The 27843-nt window shown below is 44.9% G+C and overlaps 1 protein-coding gene across 5 annotated transcripts; it reads left to right on the top strand.

Annotated features, from left to right (window-relative positions):
* Positions 1–640: 640 nt before the first annotated feature.
* Positions 641–27843, top strand: rc3h1a (ring finger and CCCH-type domains 1a). 5 transcript variants are annotated; one of them, XM_036520833.1, is made up of 20 exons: positions 641–696; positions 10522–11004; positions 14131–14251; positions 14394–14636; positions 15389–15564; positions 15708–15908; positions 17325–17457; positions 17804–17922; positions 18015–18127; positions 18437–18730; positions 18895–19106; positions 19857–20281; positions 20876–21028; positions 21558–21716; positions 23504–23723; positions 24092–24182; positions 24302–24398; positions 25045–25206; positions 26723–26823; positions 27237–27843. In XM_036520833.1, the coding sequence occupies exons 2-20, from the start codon at positions 10774–10776 to the stop codon at positions 27397–27399; spliced, it is 3414 nt and encodes a 1137-aa protein (XP_036376726.1). In that variant the 5' UTR covers positions 641–696; positions 10522–10773; the 3' UTR covers positions 27400–27843. The 5 variants fall into 5 exon arrangements, with proteins under 5 accessions (XP_036376726.1, XP_036376728.1, XP_036376727.1 ...); XM_036520835.1 differs by having other exon boundaries at positions 21561–21716; XM_036520834.1 differs by having other exon boundaries at positions 14397–14636.

A 27843-nucleotide genomic window follows, 5' to 3' on the forward strand; every position in this document is an offset into this window, starting at 1 on the left:
ACATGTGAAGCTGAACGAATTAGACCCTGTTATGTACTTTGGTACAGAAACCGTCTGAGGTCTGAGACCTCTGTCCCTTCTGAACACAGAATTTTAATAAAACTTTGTATGACCATACAAAAACGACTTAAGTGTAGAGCTGACATCTCTGCGTTTGCACAGTCAAATTGTATTAACTAATTAAGGAGAAACTGAATGGCACTGGTTTGGAATAGAGCCTGTTTAGTAATGCGTAAGAGCTGCATCGTAACCTAGCGTCATATAGATAAACGTATACTGAGTGGAAGAGGGATATTTTACTCATGTGATCAGTATACTACTGACGTATGTGTATGTGTAAGTAGCCCACTTTTTTGTCCACTGAAAGTGTTTTATACACACTGGCTTTACAATATCGATGTTTACGACTCTATACTGAATAATGTGCCCAAAGTTTTAAGAAAGAATTCCTTCATTTAACAGTTAATGCAGTTGCACCGCTCTCCCACACGGGGCATTTTGTTGAGCGGAGAAGGTACCGCTTCCTTGTTCGACTCCCCCCTCCCTCCCTTCCCCTCCCTCACGGGAGTGTTTGTGTCAGTTGTAATCCTTTCCTCAGAACTTCGGCTGCAGCTGCACGGTCGACATGGCGACCGAAAAAATACGACGATATTTGCCTAAAAACAGCTGAAGATTGACCACGTTCAATCGGAGATTGTAAGTAGGAACGTCTATTGGCTGTACATTAGCTATGGTTTCCACCCTTTTAGAAAAAAAAATGACAAGCTTTCATTTTGTACAGCGATGGGTTGTGTTTTGAATGTGAGACACGCACACCGGGTGACATAGATGGCTAACGTTGACTAGCATGGATAGCTAGCTACCAAACCGAGCTTGCCGTTTCCTCCTTGTTCTGTCAAGAATAAAAACACGCATTGATACTTTATAATGAAGAATTTATAGTTTATTACGTGGCTATGTCGCTGATAGACTCGCATCTCTACTCTCTAGCCAGTTAGCTGATTAGCAAATTGGCTAATGTTAGCCAGCTAATTCACCAGTTGCAGCTATTGAACTAGCAAGATTAGTTAGCTCCCTACCTACATTTGTCGATGTGACTTGGTGTTGACTCAGCTCAGGACATGATTATGTTGCTAGTTAACTACAAATCAAATGTTAAGATTTGCTCGTTGCGTTACGTAGCTAAATTAGCGGTTATCAGCAACGAGCTAGCTAGCTAAGTTGCTTCACGTCGCTGACCCATATTGGAGCCGCAAAGAATTAGCTAGCACTAGTGTTAACCTAGCATAGATATACTTGGCTAGTAAGCAGTTTTGACACAGCTGACTGGTTTGCTAGCTAACTGACGTACTAGTATACGCGAGAGCATGTGGATGATTTAATGAACTACGGAGTAAACTAACGTTATGTACCTCACATGAAATTATTTAGTCCCCTGGCCAGTTAGCTGTCTAATACGAAGTATTTTACCCGCTAACGCCTATGTGTATCTAACGTTAGCAACATAACTAGCTAGGTACCCCATTGTTCGCAAGTTAACCTTAATTTAAATTTGCTTGCTACCTAAATTAAACTAGTTACCTTTAACGAGGAGCAGCAATTGAGTGTCTTGGCTAACTAACGTTAGTTAAAATGAAGTTGGAATGATGGCCTCTGGCTAGCTCATTTGTTTGCGTTAGCAAGATATCCCAGTGCCTTGGCCTACTTAACTAGCTAGCTAGCACCAAGTTGACAGTGTAGCTAAAATCATTTCTGGATGTTCCGACCAGCTCATATGATCCACAGAGATCGTGTCGTTGTGGTGCTGTGTCAGTATTAACAGGCTAGCAAACACATCACTTTACTTGCTGGCTTGCTATATCGTATGAGTCTGTCCCTTTGTCCCATCTGTTTTTAGGCCGCAGGCTTCCAGTGGGTTTTGTTTGCGATCTGGATGTATCTCGAGAATAATGCATCGTATCTCTGCTAATAATTCTTTGTGGTCTGTACATAAATAACGTTGTTAAATAACTAATATATTTAACTTTTATATTATTGACAATAAAGTAGTCAACATATTTGGTGGTTATGATTTTCCTTGCTATCTACTCCGTGAGCTATAATCGCGAAAGAATGGGTGGGGTGGCAAGCCAGTCGTTCCTTGATAGCTTGGTAGCTAGCTAATGTTATTTAGTAGCTACCTCGTTCGATGGTGATTTATTTTCAGCCTTGCAGTTTCCTGACGTATTACTTTTTGTTATGCGTTGTGTAACAATAAGCACGCACCTCAGATTTTAACTCAAAAAATAACCAAATTTTGGCCTCTTTCGTAACTCATGTTCGGTAGCTACTGACTTTTGCTCGTAGATGTGTCGTAACTGTGGTTATCCATGATGCTGTTAGTCTAGCTCGTATAACAGCGACTTTCTCAGGCAGCTGTTCGCTTTTAATTGGCGAACACTTAAATCAAAATCTAGATTGCGTAGTTGATGATCGGTAGGTTTACAAGCCAGCAACATTTTGTCGATTTTTTAAAAATAGATATGTTACATGTATGCGTACCGTTTATTTGGCGGTAACGGATAGGAAGAAGCGGCTGATGCCATTTGTATAATTCCTGGGAAGTTAGCAAAGTTGTGCCATTGTATCTATTCAGAGAAACTTTCGGTGACTGTTTTGTTACGTTCAACACATAATTACATCGTCATATAGAATGTTATGTTTTCCAAGTGGTGAACAGGTTTCCCACTCCTCCAGGTAAAGATGATTTACGAATCATTAGTGAATGATTTATTTACTGAATGGTTGACATCCACGCTGGAGTTCACTGGTTAGGTGGTAGCAGAACCATACTGCGTTTGTGTAACCGGCCGCATGAGGGAAAATGTTTCGCAAGGAAGGACAACCACGGTTGCTCAGGAACTTGGATGCATTTCGAGTGTACCGGTGAAATGCATTTACGAGGGTGTTTTTTTTTTTTTTTGGTCGTTCCGTCCTTTACATGTCTGAATATTTGTTGAAGACTGAGAAGTTTCTGAATGGAAAGTGCAAGATGAGTCAACTGTGAGAATGTTTTTGAATAAGAGGGGGCTTTCCAGCATTTTCATTTTCTCAGTTTTAAAACGTAATTTGTCTTGGGGCATTCTGAGCGTTTATATATGCTAACAGAATGTATTTAACCAAAAAGTGAATGAACTAGGATGCAGTTTAGACAGTGTAGCCCATGATTATGCCTTAATCATTTTTTTTTTCTTCCAGAGTTTGGTAGTCTTTGAACGTTTGCCTTACTTTTTAACTGCACTAATAAAGGACGGAGCTCCAGGAATGGTTGATTAAATGCTGTGCCTCCTGCTCTCATATTTGAAATGGTTGCAGACTGATGCAGTGCTCTTTGCCAAAACCAAGAACTGGGCAGCTCTGCTGTCAGTTCTTCTGGTATGTTATTTTGCATATCTATGACTTTCATTTAATTTGCTCTTAAAAAGCTCGCATTAGTATCTCAAGGTGGAATCAGTTGCGCATACAGCATTTTGTGCATGGTGTGAGCTTTTACATCATTAGTTTTACACTTTCAGTCTTTGGTTCACAGTTCCCCCACACAGTAATACATAGCCTAATTAAACATTTTCTGTGATTTTTCATGACATACATCAAACTGAAGTTTGGTGTGAAATCCAAAAACTACAATGTGAAGCCCACCACTGATGTAACAGACTTAACACATAGTATGTAATGTATTTTGTTTGAGGGACAAATATCACCACGGTCATATTCTGTGGCGGTTTTAAGGCAGCATTTTGTGTATCTGTCATTTTTTCCCAAGCCTGTACTCTGTAACTGCCTGCTCCTGTCTGTGAGAGTAATGTGAAAAATCAGAGGCCATAAAAGTAGATTTTATTTAAGCTGTAGAAACCTAGGCATCCATGAATGCTAAATTAAATGTATATGCATTGAATCCCTTGTGCTTATATATTTCAGTTTACTTGCAGTTCGAAGTGTGTGTTGCCAAATTAATGTCAATGTTGAAGAGAAAATACATTTTTTCCATTAGGCTTGCTGAACATTTTACTCCAAACACCTGCACAATAACGCTTTTGCACCCCATATCCCTAGATTCAATTCAGAGAAGGTGTTGCATTGATCCAGTGATCTCTAGATCTGTAGGATGGGGTGATAGTCAAGACAAAACACTCATTTGAAAATTTGTGGATCTGTACATTACCTGTCAGAACTAATGTTTGTGAACAAGCAGCATGTCTAGAATGTCTGTTAAAACTCAGTTCACAGCAATATGTAATGTCAGCATACTTTATTAATGTCTGACTACACAGCCCTTCTCAGAATAGAACATTGAGAACATCAGTGAAGCAGGACTAAAAAATGTAGAAAGTCATTTGGGTTAAAGGAGCAAACATCAAAAGAGTATAATACCCTAATTCGCATAATTTCCAGCAGGTTAAATATCAGTCAGAGAAGGGTCTGATTGACAGAACTCGCACTTGGATGAGACACCAGATTTTCTGAGACTTGAACATAAGAATGTATATGAATATGACTTAAATCTGGGTAAGCATTCTTCTGCCTTGTATACAGTGAATTTCAAAAGGTAGTCATGGGCTTTTCGCAGGAAGTTAAACTACAGCTTGTTGTTTTTTGTGTGGAGATGCAAAAAAATTGACATCAAACAAATGGTTGCACACCCCTTACTGCACCAAGAAAGGCCAGTGGCAAATGAAGATCAAATAAAGATCTCATCACAAAAATGGAAACGGGTCATCACTGAGGATGAACTGCCATTCAGAGGCTTTCTGAGTATAATGCTGCATAAAAAAACCTGTAGACAGCAATCTGATAGCAGCAGTCTCTATGTCAATGGCAGAAGCCCCCGAGGACCCTCACTGCACACTTCTGCCCTCTCCCCTCTTTCAAATCTTCGTCTTCCTCACAGTATTCCAGGACACTGTATTCAAGAGTGGCCGATTGAAAGTGTCTTAGTTGAAAGGTGTATCCTTTTATTGGAAAAAAGAATGTTTCTTGGAAGGAAATTGAATGGTTCTGGCTTTTTGAAACACCATCTTAGTATTTGTGCTCCTGAATTTTGAACTGTGGCCTAAGCGTTTCCACAGAGGAGCACGTGCTTCTAGAATAAAGAAAAAATTGCTAGCACAAGAGCGCTGAGATGTTAGCCTCGCTTGATGTGAGTCATCTTCATGTTTTCTGATCCTTCAAGGGCAGCTGTGTCAGTGGTTGAGTCGGTGAGCATGTGACATTTCACATTAGGTGTTTTAATGGTCTGTTAGTCTCTTTGCATAAAAGCATTAGCATATTATGAAGAGTGGTGTAAAACTACTATTCTTGACCCTACAGTAATGTTTTCATCTAGCAATTTTTAGCTCGGTAGCAAGTAATGACATTACTCCAACTAAAAAATGACACCCACACCTGTTCCCTTGATGGCAAGTGTTTGGCAATAACTTGAATGATGGGTTGCCAACTCTTGTTACTTAACATGTGATCAAGCTGGTTTAGTTGGCTTTTGCTTTATGACCAAACTGCAGGAATGTTTATCTAAATTCCCTTCCTGGTAGAGGGCAAGCTGGTAGTCATAAGTTGATTGATATACATGTTCTGTCTCCCCGTTTGACTGCTGAAGCTGTCTGCTGTCTGATGTTGAGTGCAGGGGATTGCAGCAGGCACTTAATTGTTTATCAGATAGAACTATCATACCGTCTCACTGAAGCATGTTGTGTCAAGTGTAGTGGATTATTACAATGTTTGGAGAGCAAACAAAAACATCAGCCTTACTTAATGGCACTGTGACCAAAATCCCTCAGTTGTGCTGTAAAAGAATTTAAATGTTCTGCAACATTGCACATTTCCTTTTCCAGTTACTTGTATAACTGGTAAAACTACATTACTTAATATTGTTACCCTCTCCTGAAAGTTTTAGTAGTTTCTAAAAATGAATTTTTACGTGTTTGCTTATATAGATTTGTTCCAATGTCAGGTTTTTTGTGAAATTCATTAATGCATGTGTTGTTCCTCAACAGCCATACAATAATGGTGGCTTTAAATAATTTGTATTAAATGCAACCCAAAAATGTTTCAATCACGTGGACATGAGTCAAAATGTTGTTTTTACCTATGATCCACGTGGGTGTACTGGTATGCTACATATAAAGGAAGTCATGTGTTGGGTTTGTTTTTCCCTATTTGCATGCGTAGCTGGAAGCCGAGAGCCTTGCGAAGACCAGCAGGTGTCAGAGTATTCAGTAGAAATGGGCGATTTTTTGTGATGTTTCCCCAGCCTGGGGAAACATCACAGCAAAACCATATTGTTTTTTATTATGACTGATTAATCGTTTAAATCATTTAAAACATTTTAAATAGCAAACAATTGTAAGGCAGCCTTTTGGCCCACTCGTTTGTGATACCTCACCCAGGCTGTACCAACTAAGCAGGATGGTGACCTCAGTAGTGAGAATGAAGATTTGTTGAATTCCCAACTTTTGGTGACACTTTCTTCCAACAAAGTTGATGGGTAACATCAGTCATTGATCCCCTTTCTTTACATTTGAACACAAAAAATTGCCGAACAGCTGCAGATTTTGTGGTAGGAGATTGTTTATCCACTGTCTCTGTGATCTTATCTGATAGGGGTTAATTATGCATAACCCCTGAACTGTTATTTTCCACACTTTTGTGTCGGAACAGTGAGCAATTACATCGTAATTTGATCCTCCGCTGTTGGTTACGTGTGGCAATAAACGTAGGCAGTTCTGTGTACAATAGTTTGCCTATTCCTTTTGCTGTTGACTGTGGTGTCTGAAAACGTGTGCAGCTTTCACCCTAGGTAGCCCTGGCGAGCACAGTGGAAATAAAAAGAATGTTCTTTTTACCACTAGCAGGGTTTCATACCACAACTAGTACACAATTTGATTGCATAGCACTGATTACTATGATGAATACGTACAGATATCTACGGAAGCATGTTTTGACATCACGATTTCTGAAAGTAACGCTGGTGATACGTTCAGAAATGACTGTATCTGATATTATCAGCTATCCGCCCAACCCTAATTTTCCAGTGAAAACGTATGTAGGACCCTCTGTCATACAGAAATGAATTTGGAAGAAATTAACAATGACAAATCCTTAATGACCAGACAGGCTCCTAGTTCAAGTCTTTGATGGCCACAGTCCATTTGGTAACACATGTTAAATCACACATTTGATGGTTGTAGTTGTATTTGATGAAATGAAAAAAACCTAGGTCATTGTGGTCCTTAATATCAAGAAGCACCATTATTGGCATATTGTGTATATTGAATTATCAACTTGGTGTGGATATGGTGTACATATGTTTGTGGATGCAGTGGTGTTGTCTCAGAGGGTAGGTGGGTAGGTAGGTACTGTAACCATGCAGGTTTTAAAAGTGAGTCAAGCAGGCTGTCTAGCAGCAGCGGGTATATATAGTCATGTAATACTAACTCAGCTTGGCAACTTGGGTGCTCACAGGACACAGCACATTTCTGCTGGATTTCTTCTGGAAGTGGGGGTGTGTTACATCACCGTCTGGGTAGCAGGTGGAGCAGAACAGAAGGTCAGGCCCTCTTGGACATGCTGGGGAAGTCCGTTAGATTTACTGGCCCCTTGTCTTAATTTCACGTATGAAGTGAAAGTGGCCTGTTGTGGGCTGGAAGTATAGGGTATTTAAACGAACATCTGCAAAGTTTATTTTTTATGGCAAATTATGTAGTGACTGTTTTGCATCAGTACGACATAAACAGAAGGTCCAGACAAACCTAATCACTTGGATGGAAGAATGGCCTGGATAGGGAATTCATGATGGAATTTGCGGTCATATTATTTTATTACGCTTTGCCTGCCCTACGTTTTGTTGTTCGCATAGAAGCAAAGCCAGCTGTAATGGAGAGGCAAGTGCACTTCTAAAATGGCTAGTAAAATTCACCACATTTGATCACTTTATCCTACCATACTGAAAGTGTAATATAGTTAGCTTAGCTAAGTGCAGTGAGCTTGTCATTGTACGTGCTTGTGACAAATAGTGTTCAGGAGAGACAGTATGTGTCTCTAGCCTTTCCAGCAGCATGGTAATGCTAGTCCATAATACATCACTCGGTTTATTGTTGCAAACCAAAAACTTGCTCAGCATACAGGAAGTAAGGCGTATGTCATGTCTAATGTAGCGTTCCTAACACAATTTAGTTTACCCACCCAAGCTCTGACTCATTACCCTGGATGCTTTCAGAGGGATTGTTAAGGCTTGTCCACCAAGGAAATGTAGAGCTACACCTACTGCTTTAAGGCCGTTGTTGATTGAGATGATGTCCTGGTGACTGTCTGTTCCTATTTCACTGTGAACTTCCTTCTTTCACACCTGAGAAAATGACTGTGCTGGGTTGCGTATAATTTTACAGGTATTAGTTACTTAAGATGGATTCCTTGTTTGCTAATATACAGAGACAGGTGTTAAGCACTCCCCTGGGATGTCACTGACCGGGGTATGTGTTTTTGAAATGTATATTTTGTACAGCTAGGGTTTCCCGCAGTAATGGAGGGAGGACCAAGGAAATGTCCTGCCTTTCCTTCCAGTAATGTGCATTGCAGTATATATTTACAGCATAAAGAAGGGAATAGGTGTTTTCCAGTTGCCCACGCCTGGCGCTTCTGATCTCAGTCCAAAGGCAAAGGCGTGACGCTGCCTCTCTCCTGTGTGTCAGAACTGGCACTCACGTGTGCGTCGTGAGGGTCTGAGCGAAGCGCTCGCTTGCCTCTGTTCATCTGTGCCAGGGCGTTTCCTCTTCCTGTTTTAACACACACACACACGCGCGCGCGCACACACACACACACACACACACACACACACTTCCTCCTCCTGCCTACGCCAGTATCGCAGGGATTGTCTGAGGTCTCTGCCTGCGTCCAGATAAGGAGAGATGGTGAGGTGTGTCCTCTGTGGGCTATATTTAGCCCACTGGAAGCCCTGTGGAGGGGAAAGAGCACCTAGCTGTGACATCAGGTGAAGCAGGGCGTGGCGGCACGCGGTCGCAGTTTCGGTGCTGCTCAGAAGAGGAACTCCCGCAATGACGGGACTCTGTGGCAGTATGTCGCACAAACACCCAGAGAAGAGATAAGCTGCCCTTGCTTTTGCATGTTACGCGTGCGTCTATTGGCAGAGATTCATGGAAAAGTGCTGGCTTTAAGCAAATTTTCTGGCGTTGTGGTTTTTTTTTGGCTCCCGTATAAGAACAGCCGCTGACTGTTCCTGGTAACTGTCAGTTGCTTGAGGGATCAGAACGGTACAGAGCAGATCTAGGACCTGTCTCCACCTGCTTTGAGCACACTTAAGGAAAATGGTTTTGCTCTCTGGAGGATAATGGTCATGAAGGTAACTGTGATGCAGTGTAAATTGGATATCTGGGTAATCTCTGTAGTTTTAAGTTGAATCAGTGGTGCTCGGTTTTAGCTGAAGACCAAGAGAGATCTGCTGATACAGTCAAACCTGTACATATGGAAATATTTTGGTCTTAATGATTTACTTGCATCTGTTATTTTTCTCTGCTTTTCATACAGTAATTGTTTTAGCAATATTGTCTTTAATGACTAAAAGAGTACTTTTGTCACACCTTTGAAAGCTTTATAGGGGAGAAATCTACTACTCTCTGTTTGCCTGTCCGTTCTCATCTGTCATTTCTTGCCTTGCTCATTAAGTCCTGGGTGTGCTACTTCCTTCATGGGTTACATGCTTTTAACTGGCAGACGGGTTTTCGCTCAGTTGCAAATGTGTATGTACATCTCCTTCAGGCAGGTTTGTGTTAGTCACAGCGTAACATGATTTATCCAGTCATTTCTCTCTCTCTCTTTTCGCGCAGGATATGCATATCTTTCACAGCGTGATTAGTCATGTGAAATTCTTCATTTAGGTATGCAAATGAACTCCGTATTGCAGGATATTTCTTTTCGGCTTAATTGTAAATGGCCTGAAGTCACATTGTCAGCCAGTGTAGATTTCAGAAGTCCTGAAGAGGCTGCTCAGATCCAGACTAGCTGTTGAAATGATTGGTGCAGTGGTGATGAGAGTCATACTTGCACTGGGTCTGGAGCCCTGGAATTCTCCTTGCTGAAGTGCTCTTGTTATTGGCTGAATGACTGTTTTATAAATAGGGCCTGCAACTCATCCGCTTGTTTACTCTTCAGCTTGGCATTTCATGAGCACTGCCGTGGGGCAGGGCAGCACGGGTGTAGCGCTCTTACAGAATGCAGCACTTCTCACTGCCAGGCCGATTTGTCCTCTCGTGGAAGTAGTGGGGTGAACTGGGGCTAATGGTACATACGGCCTCAGCGTGGTGACTGCAAGGTGCAGTCAGCTGGACTGTGGCGGGCATTGGAGCAGTGTTGCCTTTGCATGCTGAAAAGGGGCCATCTTTTCCTGACTTAAGTTCTGAGCAGATAGAATGTTGGACGTTTGTGCATATGGTAACAGTACTCTCTCTCTCTCTCTCTCTCTTTCTCTTTCAGGTTATATACTTCACACTGTGTGCTGAATGTCCACAATGTTTGAAAATATTTAAGAATATTGATGTTTGGAAGAGTTTTTTTGATTCCAGTGGAATCTGTAGGATTTTTTGTTTCTTTTTGTTTTTAAAAAAACAAAAAAGCTCACTCTTACACACATACACATACACACAAAAAAAAAAAAACCATATACGCTCAAGGGAAAAAACGACAAGATATCGAGACGCAGTTCCTGCATAGCCCACATCCGTTACCATGCCCGTACAAGCTCCACAATGGACGGAATTTCTCTTGTGTCCGATCTGCACCCAAACGTTCGAGGAGACCATCCGCAAGCCCATCAGCCTGGGCTGCGGCCACACTGTCTGCAAGATGTGCCTGAACAAGCTGCACCGCAAGGCCTGCCCCTTCGACCAGACCGCCATCAACACTGACATCGAGCAGCTGCCGGTCAACTCTGCCCTGCTGCAGCTGGTCGGCGGACAGGTGAGAAGGAGAAGATACAGACTCCGCCCTCTTTCTTTCCTGGGCTGCTTTATTGACAGAACTGTGTGTTTGAGCGGGCTCTGCGTTTGTGTTGCTGGGCAAACACTGCTGCTGTCATTGTCGATGTCTGTTAGGGGATACCGTCTCATGTCTGTCTGCCTCTTGCTGACACCATGGAAACATGCAATCATGAAAACCAGTCTTGGACACAAGCTTGTACTGGCGTAGAATGCCTTTTCTGGGACTGGCGGGTATTGGGTGTTTAAGAGTTGACTCTGTGGGTGCTGATTTTTAGATGGGTTTTGTTTTGAGGAAAATGGTGCTGTAAAAGCATGGCTGATTTAGTTTCAAAAACGAGTCCCTTAAATCCCTGTGGGGTTCTTTGACTGTTTAGAGGTGGTCCTAAGAGTGATAAAAAGTAGTATTGGGGGGGGGGGGGGATATTTTATATCCATCATGAGGGTGAAACTGCAGATGATCTGCTGGACCACATTTATTGTTTAATGGCTTGTCTGAACCGCAGTATAGTTTAATGGACTCAGGGCTTGTTTACCTGGAAGTACTTCCTGCTCTTTTTATGCGGCAGTCCAAACACATGAAAGGGTTGAAAACCCCTATTTTTAAGACTTATTTTCCGCAGCCTGACTCACTGTTGACTTTTAGCACTCATTCAAGCAGAGGAATTCAGGGAGTTTCCCCTTCACCTCAACTGCTTTCATCTTATTTCTTCCTCAGTGAGAAAGTACCAGAATTCTGAGCTAGTTTTGTTGTTTGTCACCTCAGTCAGAGAAGCTTGGGGTATTGAGCGGAAACGTTTTTAGCAGCGTGTGGGGGATGTTTGAGCTATTGCAATGTATATGATGCGTCCATCTCGAATTACACATGGTCTTTAAGAGGACGGCGATGCCACAGAAGCAGTGATTCACCTCAACAAAAGACATAAAGTGGAGCGGGAGCGGGAGGGAGAGGAGAGGCGCCCCTCCGGAGGTGTTTGCTTGCGCCGTTTTGGGAGTCGTGTTTCACGAGGTCTGAGGCAAGGTCTGGATAATGGTTGTTCCGGCCGGGTTGAGTTTCAGACAGGGGTGACGCAGTGTTGTGGGCCGGCGGCCTCTCTCGGCCCTCTGTGATACTGGCAGCTCCTCCCTCCACGCCGTGCTGTGTGTGCGCGAGAGTGTCACAGCCTGCTGAGTCATCAGAGGCGCCCAGGAGGAACACACAGCCAACAGTCCAGCCCCCGTACAGGAGTGTATGATACGTGCAGCCGAGACAGACCTTTACCTTTATGACTGTCCTCAGAGGAATGTCGAGTCCTGTCTCTGTGCTCCTCCTCTTTATTGTAGGACTCTCCGGGCCAGTAGAAACACGAGGCTTTAAATGCATGGTTATTGTGGTTGTGGGATACTTTTGGCCTGGAGGGAAAATGTCTTACAAATAAGTGCGTTGTACAGCTTTGAACCAGTACAAGTGGTTTCAGCCCTCTGTGGAGTCTGGATTGTTATATATAAAGAAATGAAAACCAGGGGCCCTTTCTGTGACCTTTCCATGTTATGTGTTGGTGTAGTTGTAGCTACATTTCAGTAAATATGAAGTAAAATGGACTTTTGCCATTTATGCACAAATTTCCTGCCTTTATATGTAGCCACCACACATAAACATTGACCACAGTGGTTTGTTTGGTGTGAAGGTTAGTTGGGCAGTAAGGGGACAGTGTTTCAAGTGATACTGCATCCACACAAAGTGGGAATGTTCATTGTCTAAGGAGATTGCTCAGGAAAGCACAGGAAGTGTTGCCACTCATTGTAGAGGTAGGATTCTGCTGCTTTCTGTTTCCAGCTACCTTTATTACTGGCTTTCCAGTGATTAGAGATTTTAATATACTCGTAAACTGTGAACACATGTTTGAGCTGCCTAATAACGAGATTAAAGATCCTGTGCGCTCAAAATTGTCATAGAGAAGCATTAAAATGTGTTTAAAATGTCATTGATATTGATCCTGTACATATTCATCTCCGTTTCAGAGGAATAAAAATATATATTTCACTATGACATTTGTCTCCTGAGAATCGTTTATGCATTATTGTGTTCAGTTAATAAATATCATCCCAATATAATTATGTCCAAACTAAATAGGTCTGTATATCCACCCACTAATTTGTATGCTCAGGCTGTTTCTTTGAATTTCATATTTCACAGCAATTTATTTTATGGCTTGCAATGCTGTTGCATGTCATTTGGAAGTGCACTTTACCCCCCATTATGTAAGCCATCCTCATAGCGGACCCTGGTGATTCCATCAAGGCCATCTCAACAGTTTTGCTTCTTGGTGTCACATGCCTCACCATGTTAGTCAGATCGAAAAAAAGGGTCCCCTACACAGTGGGCTATTCCTGTTAAAGATTTTGACACTAATTTGTAATTGATTTTACATGGTTTTTGTCCCTTAATCGTTCTTTTAAACTGAGGGAATAATTCTTGCTGGCCTTTAACAGTGATCCAGGGTTCTGCTTTCATTGTCCAAGTCCTCAGTCCTGTCTTGGCACTACTGCTTATTTTGCCTGAGGGGTAGATACCGCATCATATTGCATATGGGGATCAGAAAACTACTACAGAGTGTATTCAAACTGGGAAATGACTGTTAACCAGCATACTGTTTAAACAGGAAATCCTCTCCATGTTCTTGTGGTCATTTGGTGTTTTATTATAGACTTTGGTATGAATCAGTGGTATGACCTCTGGAGGGAAACATAAAGCCTGATAAGTCACAGGCCAATGAAATGCCCTATTTTTAATAGTCCAAAGACTGCTTAACACAAGTGCCAAATTCTGCTCTAAGTGATGTTTTGTGACGAACGCAGTGCATGGGATCCTCGTCTTTTCTTCATCCAGCTCTGGAAGTGTGATATTGAGAAATAGTCACTATTTTTGTAGCTGAGAATATATGCGGTTGAGGTGAGTTTGCAAGGGTATTTTGGACTACACAGTGGGTGTTAAGAAGGCGACGTCTGTCAAAAGAAAGGGACCGTTGAGCTAGCTGTTTAAAGGGTCTTTTATTTCTGGGAGTAAAGCACTGGAAGTGTGTTTCACAGTTTTTTTTTTTTTTTTAATTTTATTTCGCTTTGCTCACAGGTGCCCAAACAGCAGCCCCTCACCCTGCTAACAGGTGCGGAAGACACCAAGCACTATGAGGAAGCCTGCAAGTGCGTGGAGGAGCTGGCGCTCTACCTCAAACCCCTCAGCAGCACCAGAGGTGAGCCGGGCCTGTCGGCCAAAGGCCCGTTGGAGATAATCCTTTGCTCGAAAAAGGCAGTGCCTGTGAAGTGGAGCTAATGAGAGCATGGGGCTGTCCAGCCTAACCGCGCGCCTGCGTGCGTGTGTGTGTGTGTGTCCAGCAGGTGTGGGCCTTAACAGCGCCGCCCAGAGCATGCTGAGCCGGCCCATGCAGCGCAAGCTGGTCACGCTGGTGCACTGTCAGCTGGTGGAGGAGGAGGGCCGCATCCGGGCCATGCGGGCGGCCCGCTCCCTGGGCGAGCGCACTGTCACCGAGCTCATCCTGCAGCACCAGAACCCCCAGCAGCTCTCCTCCAACCTGTGGGCTGCCGTGCGCGCCCGCGGCTGCCAGTTCCTGGGGCCAGGTAAATATGGGGCTTCCGTTTAGCAGGTTTCAGCTCATTATCTTCTATGAAGTAAATGAGCTTTTTCTGTCAATAAAAATGTATATAATTATCAACTAAATTGCCATCCCACCTCATTTTTTTTTGAATGTGTAGCACTTTTGAACATTACATAAAGAAATTTGAATGTCGATGACCACACGAGAACAAGCATGAGGATCTGAACCTGTGGGTGACAGCGTAGTGTAGTGGTAAGGAGCAGGGCTTGTAACCGAAAGGGCAAGGTACTTAACCCACATTTGACTCAGTAGATATCCAGCTGTGTAAATGAATAACATGTAAAAATTGTAAGCTATGCAAGCTGCTCTGGATAAGGGCGTCTGCTAAATGCCTGTAATGTAATGCAACCTTTAGAGCTCCCTTCCTTAGCTTACTGCTGTTGTACATTCTGAACCTCCGAATGTCATGTGATGTACCAAACACAAATATTACACTGAGTAGAGATGATGAGAATCCAATTACGCAACTCAGTCGAAAAGGGACATTTTGTCAGTGTTAGAGCCAGCGAGTGCTTTGATTACCTGAAAGCAATGAAGAGCGGTGACATCATTGGTGTAAAGGGATATTCAGAGGTTTTCTTAGCAATGGGGAAGTGTGATCGGGGGCAGCAGTAGGCATGTGATATTTTGCTGGGTTTCTTACTGAAAGGTCAGGTGTGAAAGTGTGTATTTCCCCCAATGGAAAGGTAAAGCTGTGCACGTTCTGTATTGCAGCCATGCAGGAGGAGGCCCTGAAGCTGGTGCTGCTGGCTCTGGAGGACGGTTCTGCTCTGTCCAGGAAGGTGCTGGTTCTGTTTGTGGTGCAGAGGCTGGAGCCGCGCTTCCCTCAGGCCTCCAAGACCAGCATCGGACACGTGGTGCAGCTCCTCTACAGGGCTTCCTGCTTCAAGGTACTTTCCCCCACACCCTCCGCCCCTCGTCCCCATCAGCACGCCGAGCGGTACCCCCGAACCAAGTGCTGCCCAGTTGTCCGTCCCGTGTAAACTGGCCCAGGGGGGAACTGTGATGTTTTTTGCTCGTGTCCCCCCCCCAGGTGACGAAGCGTGACGAGGACTCGTCCCTGATGCAGCTGAAGGAGGAGTTCCGCACATACGAGGCGCTGCGGCGCGAGCACGACTCGCAGATCGTGCAGATCGCCATGGAGGGCGGCCTGCGCATCGCCCCGGACCAGTGGTCCTCCCTGCTGTACGGAGACCAGTCCCACAAGTCCCACATGCAGTCCATCATCGACAAGGTAGGAGGGGCCGTGTAGCGCAAGTAGGAGCACTGTAGGAAAAAAAATGCGACCACACTCCCAGGGGTTTTAAATTTGCCAATTTCATCTCTAGTCGTTGTAAAAAACAAAATAGGCACTATTAAGGTTTGAAATGTAACGGATTAGCAATATATTACGTTACGTTCATTTAGCACATGCCCTTATTCAGAGCGACTGCCGGCGTAGAAGAACAGAATTGCATCCACCTAAGCTAAATGAGCTATGTGGACTTAAACATTACAACTAACAAATATTGCCAGACCAACCCAGTAATCTTCTTCTTTACTTGCACCTTTTTCTCCAGTCAGATAAACCTGGTTCACTTCCCAGTCATGAGGATGATCTCAATATCTGTTTGTAGACTCACATACAGAAATATCTTCAAAGCTTTGAGTGTTGTTGGGCAAAGATGAGCACTGGTTGTTTGAAGTGCTGCCAGTTTTAATTGAATCAACAGTCAGTGAACAGTTATTAATGTTTACAGTTTTGAGCCATGTCAACTCGTGGTAAGAGTGCTCTGTTTTCACGCTGAATTACAAACACCTTTCCGTACGTCAGAGGCAGAGTTAGAATTTAATATCACATATTGTTAAAATATTCAAATTTCTGTTGAAATCTGAGTGACAATTAGTAGCAAAGTTGCTTTGCTATATGACAGACTGCTTACTGTTTGTTCTTTGTTAATCAAACATTATGCCATTTTCTTGATAATTAGGTCCTTTTTTACCTTGTGTATTTGCAGTAGCACGTGACCACATGCATTAACAGGTCAAAATAACTCCCCTACACAACTGTTAAGCAACACAAATAACATCTTTTGATGTGGAAAAGATGTTTCACTGAAAATATAGAATAATCAGCTATTACAAGCCATTTTATATTTGACAGTATATTCTTTAGAAATGTTTTTTTTCCAGGAATGGGCAGAGAAACCTTACCGGATCCAGAGAAGTGTGCAGTGTCATAGGATAGCTTTCACACCCTGGCTCCAAGCATTGTGGCGTTACTTAAATGGGGCCTCCACCTAAAATTCATTGGAACCTGTTTTCATTGGCTTGCGAACAGCTTGTAATTCTACATAGATCTGTAAATAATTGGCTTGTCTCACGGTGTAAAAATATAAATCTCTCAATGATTCGCAGATTTGTGCTGCAGCGCTGCATGCAAAGCTCTTTCAGTGTAGCCCGTTCTCGTCCGGTGGGATGAACCGCGTATTTACAGGCCGCAGCGGACCGATGCGCGGCTGGCGCAGGAAGCATTCACTAGAGGGTGCCAGAATATCTGCTGTCTGCGCGTGGAGCGTGGAACCGGCTGGCTGGGTACTGACTCTGACTGCACTGCGCTTTCTGTGTGTGTGTGTGTGTGTGTGTGCGCGCGTGTGCGTGTGTGTGTCAGTTGCAGACACCGGCGTCATTTGCGCAGAGCGTGCAGGAGCTGACCATCGCCCTGCAGCGGACGGGAGACCCGGCCAACCTCAACAGGCTGAGGCCGCATCTGGAGCTGCTGGCTAACATCGACCCCAGCCCAGGTCAGGCACAGAGAGAGGCACAGACACACCACTCGCACACTCCCACACACTTATCTAATACTCAGCCATGAGACCATGTAAGAGCCTCACTCGCTGACAGTGATCCAGGCCTTGTTATATGGATGAGAATAAAGAAAAGTACAGTTTCAGTCTGGAAGTTAATGCTGTCTCCTTTCTCCTTTTCACCTAGTCATTATAGACATTGTAGATAGGCCAGTTAAGTGATTGTGTCTCCTGGGTTGTCATTTTAAAGAGATGCATGGAGTAGAAGCTCAGTGATGTCTGAAGCACCATAGAGGAGTGCTTTCTGTAGTACTGACTGGCTCCCTGCTCTTGTCCTTCCCAGACGCACCGCCTCCCACCTGGGAGCAGCTAGATAAGGGCCTGGTGGCGGTGAAGACCGTGGTCCACGGCCTGGTCGACTTCATCCAGAACCACAGCAAGAAGGGAAGCGACCAGCAGCAGGTTTGTGACCCCGCTCTCTGCAGGGCTTGTATGTGGTCTCACTCGCCTCACCCTCCCCAGCAGCCGAATGACCGCATCTTTCCTGTCTGCAGCCGCCTCAGCACAGCAAGTATAAGACCTACATGTGCCGGGACATGAAGCAGAAGGGCGGGTGTCCGCGGGGGGCCAGCTGCACCTTCGCGCACTCGCAGGAGGAGCTCGATAAGTAAGCATTCTTCAGGCGCATCCCATTGGCCGAACATAGAGTAGGGCTGCTGTGTAGCTTAGCGGTAAGGAGCAGGACTCGTAGCCTGGAAGGGGCACTGCTGTTGTACCCTTGGGCAAGGTACTTAACCCAGAATTGCCTCAGTAAATATCCAGCTGTATAAATGAGTAACATGTAAAAAAACTGTAGCATATGCAAGTTGCTCTGGATAAAAGCGTCAGCTAAATGGCGATAACCTAACGTAATGGAATGAACCTGGGTTCGCATCAGAACTTTAGCTTACACACCCTTCCCTCGCTCCCCCCACAGGTACCGCAAAGTGAACAAGCGCCTGGCGGCTCGCCGGCCTCTCAGCCAGTCCCTCACCCAGCTGAACGAGGTGGGGCTTCCCTGCTCGCCAGGCCTCCTGCCCGAGGACGGCGGTGCCGTGGAGGGGATGGGCCGTAAGCCGTCCGCCATCGTCAACGGCATCACGGCGGCGGGGCCCGGCTCCACGCTGACACAGCTCATTTCCCGCGGCACCGACCCGGCATATGACACGGGACGCAAGTCTGGGAAGATGGATCCGGTCAGCCAGAGCGTGCCGGGATCACCCCCAGACTCGTGAGTAGAGAAACGCCACAGGCCTGCATATTCACCCCACACATCCCTCATTCCTCTAGACCACAGTTTCCTCCCCTCCCCATTGTGTAATTCTCAGCTCAACTTCAACTTCGGTGTGCTGTTCATGCAGACCCCCGTCAGACTGACATCGCTTCTCTTTTCAGCCTGGACTCTGTCCCCAAATCTGTGATGACCATGAACCCCCATGGCATGTCCCATCCCAGGATGGCGGCTGAAAACCTCCCCATGCACAAGCAGCTGCCAGTGGTTCCGAGGGGACCCCAGATATACCCCCAGCAGCAGCCCGAAATCTTCTACCCCGAACCCCGGGCACCGGCTTCTGCATCACAGTATGAATCCTCTCAGTATCCCACAGGTGAGAGACACTATCCTTTTACTCTAGTGATAATCACATCTTTACATCATAACAAAGATTTGAGCATTTGTCAGTAACTTTTGCATATTTTTTTCTGTCAAAGCCACACAATACTTTTAAAAGTTTTGACCTGATTATAAACTGCCAGTAAGGTTTTTTACAGAACTACATTTTAGTTGTCTATTTTAGGTTCCTTTGTGTAGAACATGTCTAAACAAGTTGCAAATGTAGGAGGCGGCAAATGACCATAGTTAACATGATTGTATGAAAACATTGTTAAGCATGTAAATTGTTTTGTGGTAACAATAAACTGGTCTAGCTCATTTTTTTCACCATGGTTGTACATACAGTACTAGTCAAAAGTTTGGACACACCTGATAAAGATAATGGGGAAGCATGCATTCAGAGACATTTTGATCTAATGATCTTATGCTTAAATGCTTGAAATTGTTTTTTAGGCATCAGCTTTGCTATTTACATGTGTCTATGTATGAATTTCTTTACTAAAACATATTTTGGCTTCTTTGAAGAATCAAAAATATGAGTTTAGATTTGTTTAGCGCTTTTTTGGTCACTGTATAATTCCATTTGTTGTTTCATAGTTTGGATGTCTTCACTATTATTCTAATGTTTGGAAAATGATTAAAAAAGGAAAAACCCTTCTGTGAGTAGCTTTGTCAAAACTTTTGACTGGCACTGTAAGCTAGCAGTCTGTATTAACATTTGCCGTTGTGTGTGCCCTCCCTCCAGGCAACCCGTACCCCTACCAGCCCTCGCAGTACGTCCAGCAGCGCTTCATCCGCAACGCCCCCCCACCCAGCGAGCCGGGCATGCCCCCTTACCAGGACCCCTACCCGGGCCCCTACGTGCCGGAGCGCCAGTACCCCTCCCCGCAGTCGGGCCACCAGTTCTCTGCCATGACCCAGCATGTGTACCCCCCTCACTACGACAGCCGCCGTCACTCCCCCTACCCCGGGCCCCCGCCCCCGCAGTCCTTCCCGCCGCGCGACGAGCCCGTCAGGATGAGCCCCGTGCCTGTGGACATGCCCCCTCCGCCCCCTCCTCCGTCGGCGGGCTCCCCCTACCTGCCGGAATCCTCTCGGGAGAGGTACCCTCCGGAAGGCTACTACCCCGTCGGTCCCCACCCCGGCCAGATGAGGTCCTACACCACCAGGGTGAGTGGCTTTAGCACACACGCAGTCGAGGATAAGCAAGAGAGTAGATATTGGTGGTTTCACACTGATTTCACCACCTCATTGCATGATGATAAAACAGCAATTTTCCAAAAACATGAATGTGGTTTTCATATTTCAGAAGATGATTGATTTAAGACGATTTACAGCTTGCAATGCAATTGTAATTTTCAGATATTACTTGCATGTAAATACATAACCGGAACCCATACAGGAAGCAGAAGGATGTACAGTTGTAACCATATAGTGGGAAGTTAAAGGGAGAAAAGCATGGGTGGTGCTATACAATGGGGAAGTGGGCTGGCTGTTATGTCAGTTTTTTCACTTCTCCTCTATGAAAAACGTTTTATTTGACGGTCTGAAAGATTCGTCTTCCCCTAACCATCAAATTATCATAAGTGAAATATTTTTAGAACGTACACAACTTTAAAGGAGTTTTCGGTGTATGTTCTGTGTATAGCGGCATTGGAGAAATATGTTTTTCTCAGACCGTTGCAGCTCCACATCTTGCCTTTTTTGCGGAACGTTTTTGTGTTCCTGTTTTGCTTGCCTCACCATCTCCGCTCTTTCCCCCAGGACCCCTGCCGGCCCCAGCCCACGCTGGACTACCTTCACCGCAGGCGCAAGGAGATCATGGCCCAGCTGGAGGAGAGGAAGGTCATCTCTCCCCCGCCCTTTGCCCCCTCGCCAACGCTCCCCCACAATTTCTCTACCAACTACCCACCTGAGGTGAGCGCCCCTCTGCCACTGTGCACCCCCTATCCCCCCCCACATACAACATGAGGATTTTTGCAGAATTAGAGTGCCGTGGGTTTCCAGTAAATTCATGTGCCTGAATGGCCAGCAGCCTGATATAGTGGTAAGGAGCATGGCTTGTAACCAAAAGGTTGCTGGCTAAATTCTCCACTGGGATACTGCTGTAGTACCCTTGGGCAAGGTACTTAACCCACAACTGCCTCAGTAAATATCCATCTGTATAAGTGGATAACATGTAAAAATTGTAACATTTGCATTTGCATTTGCATTTAACAGTCGCTTTGGAGAACAGCACCTGGTAAACGACAGTCATGTAATATAATGCCTGTTTGTTTATAGTTTGAGTTGTGCTCCACGTGGCGTTTGTCACTTTCACATTCTCATAGTTGATTTGCTTATCTGAATAATTCTGGAAGGCTGCACTGTAGACATAAAAGACTGCTGTCCACTGTACACTGACTGGCCCTTGCGCTGTTGTTTCCTGTGGGTGCGTGCCTGACAGCAGTACATGGAGGAGAACTCTCAAGCTTTCGGGAAGGGTCGGGAGCCGAGCTACGCTGGCCAGTACTCCCCCTGGTCGTGTGACACCATCAGCTCCTACATTGGCACCAAGGATGTCAAATCCAAAGACGTCATGGCAGGCGGTACCATGGAGATGATGGTGAGTGAGATTGTGAACATCACTGACAATAAGTGTCTCATCCATTGGTCCTGGGGGGTGGGTACTGTGGGACCACAGGTAATGATGATGACTCAAAGAAGGCAAGAGCATAAGGGAAAATGCCAGTATTTCATTTCAGGTGAGGCAGGACTGTGCTGATGTGTCATTAGAATGTAATGGCTCCTACTAGCAGCTTTGGTATCATCTCTGCTCTTTGGGTAATTGTTGTAAGTTGCTTTGGAGAAGAGCATCTGTTCAATGAGTAAATGTAAAATGGTATGCGATTATGCAGTGGTATGCACAATGTATGCAAATTAATGCAACTATTAATTTCCCTCTTATTATGTATGGCAACGCACTGATTCAGGTTATGGCTTGCTTTCTGAAGAACAATGATGGTTAGCGCAATAGTAGTGAGGATGGACAGTACGTTTCTTCATTCATAAATAGGATCCCTATAAGAATATGCTGGGCCTGCTGGTGCTCTCCTCTCACTTAGACTTTTTAAGATGGTTGGACTGAATGGCATCACATCTTCTCCCACCATTTGTTTCATTGTGGCTGTCCATTTCTAAGTGTCTTTTGCATTTTGAATATCATAGATGTGTGGCAGCAAAGATGCAAATTCTTTGCGAATTACAAATTGATTCTGTGGCAAATAATAGGACATCGTAAGAACCAAAACGGAGTTCTGTGTTAAGGGGGCAGACATTAAACCCTCCAAGCCCCTCAGCTAGTGAAATGGATCAAAATAATTTGATTTTCATTACACTAAGTGGTGTATTGAAATACTATGGAAACACAACATAAACTCCTGCTACCAGAGAGGGAGATGGATTGATGGTAACCCACAGGATCGCAAAGTTGCACTGTAAATATTTACTGACAGTCAGTGTGCACAACTTTGTTATTGTCTAAATGCTCCTTTCCTGAATGCAAATGTAATACAAACACATGTTTTACCAGAAGGGAGCAAAGGTAAACACAGCCTGGGTAATTGTAGGGAGATAGACTAGATCACTCACAGAATGACAGAGTATGACTTGTGACTCCAGAATCTGGAGATGTTAGAGGCCCTTTCTTTTTGAATGGCCTTTCTTTTGGAGCAAACTTTGCCCCGTGTGGGAACACTCGAAAGTTACAAATACAAAAGGTTATCTCACATTTACTCTGGCTTTGTTTGCTACCTTTATGCCCTGTTGACTGAGCAAAGTACACCTACTGAAGAGGCGTTTGCTTTTGGGCATTTGGAACATGCAGTTTCTTTAATTTTTCCACTGTGAATGTGAGTCTAGAGAAGGTTACCATGTATAGTATTTAGAGATGTAGGTCTATAAGGTTTTTCAGTTTGCATTAATTGTGCATACACACAATTAGGCTGGATTTGTACATGAAGCATATTGAACTTTGTCCAGAACTTAGTCATCTTTGACCAGTTTGAATAAATTGTTAATTTAGTTTTTGTTTTGTTTTTAATTATTTGCAGTTTATTTATGAAATTGTGTAAACCTTTTGTGTAATTTCTTATTATAGCATTAAGAAGAGCTGTTGCCTTCAAAAGTTGTTTGCCCTTTTAGTGCAATTTTTTTTTTTTTTTTTTTTTTTTTTTACTTTTTCATAATTTGGCAAGCTTATTGATGAGCATGAGTAATTATCCAGTTACCAGCACAGTGAATGCACTAGTGTAGATATGTACATACTGTGAGTATATGCATATGTACTGTAGGATATGTGGCTGTTTGATTTAAGAACGTCTTCAATGTAAAACTCATTGTCTCCGTTCACAGAATGTAGACAGTAAAGGCTTAAGGGAGCAAGCTGTGGACATCCAGCGCAGGTCTGCCGAGGCCAAAGACGATGACCCCATCATCCCCTTCGGCCCCTTGCCTACCGTGTCCCGCTTCGGCGCCATCTCCCGCACCCCAAAAACCGGCTACCAAACCTCTGGTCCAGTCCAGGCCATGGCCTCTTCACAGGGATCCGCCCCCAAACATGTCACTGTCGCAGGTACTGCCTGCACCACCCACACTGCCCAGACTTTACAGTGTCACAGAGCAGTCCTTTCTAGTTAACCTAGGACAGGGCTTGAATAGTGTTGTGCTCACACTGACTGGTCTGGGAGTGTTGTTAGGACCACACTCGCTGGTCTGACACTGTTGCTCACTCAACTTGAATGGATACACTTATGTGCTTTTGTGGTGGAAGTCGCTCTGGATAAGAGTGTCTGCTAAATAAATGTAATGTAATATAGACCAGTATAAAGATCGCATTTTTCCATTCATAGTCACGAGATTTTTTTTCTCTGGTAATGAACTGAAATGATGCCAAGTTGATGTTGTTGGGTTTTCATTGGTCTGTCTGTGTCCCACCCACAGCTGATTACACGTATGGGAATCACGGAGGCTGGGGCACGGCCTCGTATCCTCAGCACCAAAACATGACCTCTCAGGGACACTTCAGTGAGCGGTACGGCTCCGTGCTCATTCAGGCTGCGCATTCAGACTGGAGCAGCCTCAGTTCACACCATGTTCTTCCCTCCTGTGCTTCCAGTCATGTGATGGCTCTTATATGTCCCCTCTCCCCAGTCTGTCCACACCTGCCCAGGATAGGGAGCAGCTGAAGATGGAGCTGCAGCAGGTGAACCAGCAGATCAACCAGCAGACCCAGATCCGCGGCATGGAGGTGCGTCCATGCAGCTACACGCGTTCTCCCTCTCACACACACACACGCAGCAATGCACTTACAAAGCTCTCAGCACCACCTTATTCCTTTGTCCAGTCTATAAGTGCTGGAGTGCAGGGAAGTGTGGACTAAACTCGCTGGCTAAAGGTAATGGTTGCAATGACAAAAATACTGCCATACAATACATATTGCCCATCTCACACGGTCATCTAAATGAGGTAATTCTTTGTGAATTCTGCCATTGGTGAAATTCTTCATTATTGTGAGCAGAGGAGCGTGCTCTGTATGTCTGCATTGCTTGGACCTCTTAACGCATTTGACTGTCCTGTGGTTTGTGGTGAGCCTGCGGTGTGATGAACCTGCCTTGTTGCTGGTGTTTTTGCGCCTAGTCCTTTTTTTTTTTTTTTTTTACACACTCTACACACTCTGAGTCTTCCTTATAATTCATCTGGACTTTTCCCATAGAACACCATTAGATGAATATATGTCGCCTTTTTTTAAAAATCGGTAGTCCTTACGGAAGGACAGTGGTAGCTTCTGCACCAGCGACCGGTCTTGTCTTGCGTTGCATTGCCTGTGCTGAGTTCAGGTGCTTAGTTTATTCCTCTGCTTGGGCTCCCTCTACCCCCCCTCTCCGCTGTCGCAGGCCGCTGGCAGCACCTTCCTACTGCAGAGGGAGGCCGGTGCGCTGGCCGCCCCGCCAGGACCTGGCGAGTGGTCGGCGGGGAGCATCTCCAGTGAGCAATTGAGCCTGGAGCTGCACCAAGTGGAGAGGGAGATCGGCAAGAGAACCCGCGAGATAGCCATGGTGAGTGAGGAGAGAGAAGGGGGGGGGGGGGGGCAGCGGCGTTCTCCTAATTCTACCTCCCGGTCCTCTGTCGCCCTGCGTGACAGCGGGGGGGCGGAGCCCCGCCCGTGACAGCGTCTTGAGTGTGAATGACACGTGAACGCTCTGAAACGCGTCCTGTCCCGTCGCTGGGTTTGCAGAAGCTTGGCTCTACGTCGTTGCGCTGAGTCAGGCTGCACGCTGCGTTGCATGGCTGGGATTGTGTCGGTGTGTGCTGGCTCTCCCTCTGCTGTGTGGCATGCTGTTTCAGATCCTCACAATTGGAGCGTAGCCATCTAGGACGTCCAACAGGTGTCATTCAAATTTTGCCTGCTTCCTACACTGCGTAGAGAATGCACTTGATGATGGTTTCCACTGGTTTGATACAAAAAATGGCAGAAGGACATGATGGCTTAACTTCCTAGATATCATATGTATATTACTTGGTAGCTCTGATAGACTGACATGCTGTGTTCATTTCCTTCATAAGGGGTGGAATTATAGCATTATAATGAAATCTTTGCTGTTTAATCTGTTTAACAGCAGATGCATCAGTATTCAAATGAAGTTAAGTACACATTTTAAAGGTTATAATTCTCCAGTGGGTCAGCTAAGCGCAGGCTGAACCCTACAGTCCAAGACATCACCACTTCGAGTCTGGGCCATGCCAGAAAATGACCTGAAGTCCACGATAGCAGAACATACCTGGCTCTGTTCCACAGGGGTAAGACCAGATAAGCAGGCCAGGGTTCCTTTGTCACATTGCTCATTACTGCCCTCTAGCAACTCCTTAGGCACCTATAAGTCACTCAGATGGAGTCGGTGTGGGATCTACCTGTCCTTCAATCGGCATGCCCACACCTGTGGTGCACTGTTTGAAAAATAGCCATTTTACACCCCTGACCCCACCAGTCATGCCAAACACCATCCTTTACAGTCTTTTTTTATAATCATATTTTAATCAGTGCCAAATCAGATTGGCACTTTTCAATTAAAGGTTCTTTGCTTCTATTACAGAAGGAATGGTTATTATGTAGAAATTGAATGGTTTTGTTGAATTCTTAAAAATCTCCCTGTGTGTGGTCATAGGGGAATTGGCATGCCAAACCATTTCGAAATTTGATTAGATCACCCTGGAGCTACAGCATTCTAATGACAACACCTAAATACCATTGAGACGTCAGTTAGCCCGGCTTTCTGGAACAGGTGACTGGATTAATTGGTATTCCTTAAGGAGCAGGTGCGTTCCTGCAGATTCAGGTGATTCGGGTGCAAGACCAACTGACCATAGCCACAGAGCAACCCGCATTCAGAACAGTCTCAGATGAGTGACCATGAGGTGTGATTGCTTCAATTTTTATGTTTCTTAGTAAGGCAGTGTTCCTCACCTAATAATAGAAGTCAATGAGAACAATGGCACAGTGGTGTTTCTGTAAGCAGCGGAGGTGTTCAGTTTTGCATCTGCATCAATAAAAAGGGCTTAACTGTTTCTTTGCAGGAGAACCATGCATCTCATGATGTCAAATACAAACTGAAGTCTACAGAGAATGGGCAGCCTGACCACAAAGCCCAGAGGGAGGACCACTCCATGGCCCTCAGGTGAGGGGCTGCCTCCTGGGCTCTGTTTGATTCAGTTCAGTGAATATGTGAATCTGTCAGAATGTCCACTGTGTATGATAAGCTTGTTTTTTGTTTTTTCTGTTTTTTTCTGTTGCTGTCGGGCCTAAAACAGTTCATTGAACAGCCACCAAAAATAGTTGAAACACCTCAATATATTTTATTTATAAAAACATAGCCACACATTTATTTAAATAGAAGATCTGCAGATATTTAATCAATAATCAATTAACTAGAAAACCATTGGAACCAAAACCAGCATACACAATGTGTATCAGAATGAGAAGCTTTAAAGAATGAAAGGACAGACATTAAGGTGTATGAAAACACAGTGTGAAGTCAACTGCCTGTCCTCTCTCCTCTCTCCTCTCTCCTCTGGTTCCTTTGTCCCGCAGCGAGAGCTCAAACGGTTCTAGCAGCATGCTGCCAGACAGCAGCGGGAGCAGCAGCAGCATGTCGTCTCTGACCAGCAAGACGTCCTCCCTCAGCCTGTCTGCTGACCTGGGGGCCGGGAGCTCGGACCTGCAGAAGAACGGCGTGGTCCACCCCTGCTCCTAGGCACCCCGCCCCGGCGACGCCGGGCACGGGCTCGTTATCACCACCACTACTATCAGCTGCACAGAAAGTGGGGGAGGGAGGAGCTGTGTGAGCCCCTGCCTCCCCGGCTTCCTGATCAGCGGGGCTTCACAGCAGCAGCTCCTCCAGGCTTTGTGAGTCTAATATACCCCACCCACATTGGCCGAAGCCTGACGGGGCCTATTTTTGTCAGTGAGGCTGGGGTTTGAGGAACCCTTTCCTCTCTGGCGTTCATTTTTGAAAGACTGCTTTAGGTTTCTCGGCTGTTAGATATTTGACATGTAAGGGCTATGGCTTCAGCTCACCCAATAAGAGGCCGTCGGTTTCCATATTCAGGCAAATGTGGGTGGGGTACAGTAGATGATTTCCGTACATTAGACACAACACAAACACGCAAATACACACAACTTGCGCACACACCTTCAT

This window comes from Megalops cyprinoides, chromosome 2 (genome assembly GCF_013368585.1).
Source record: "Megalops cyprinoides isolate fMegCyp1 chromosome 2, fMegCyp1.pri, whole genome shotgun sequence".
In the NCBI taxonomy this organism is placed as follows: Eukaryota; Metazoa; Chordata; class Actinopteri; order Elopiformes; family Megalopidae; genus Megalops; species Megalops cyprinoides.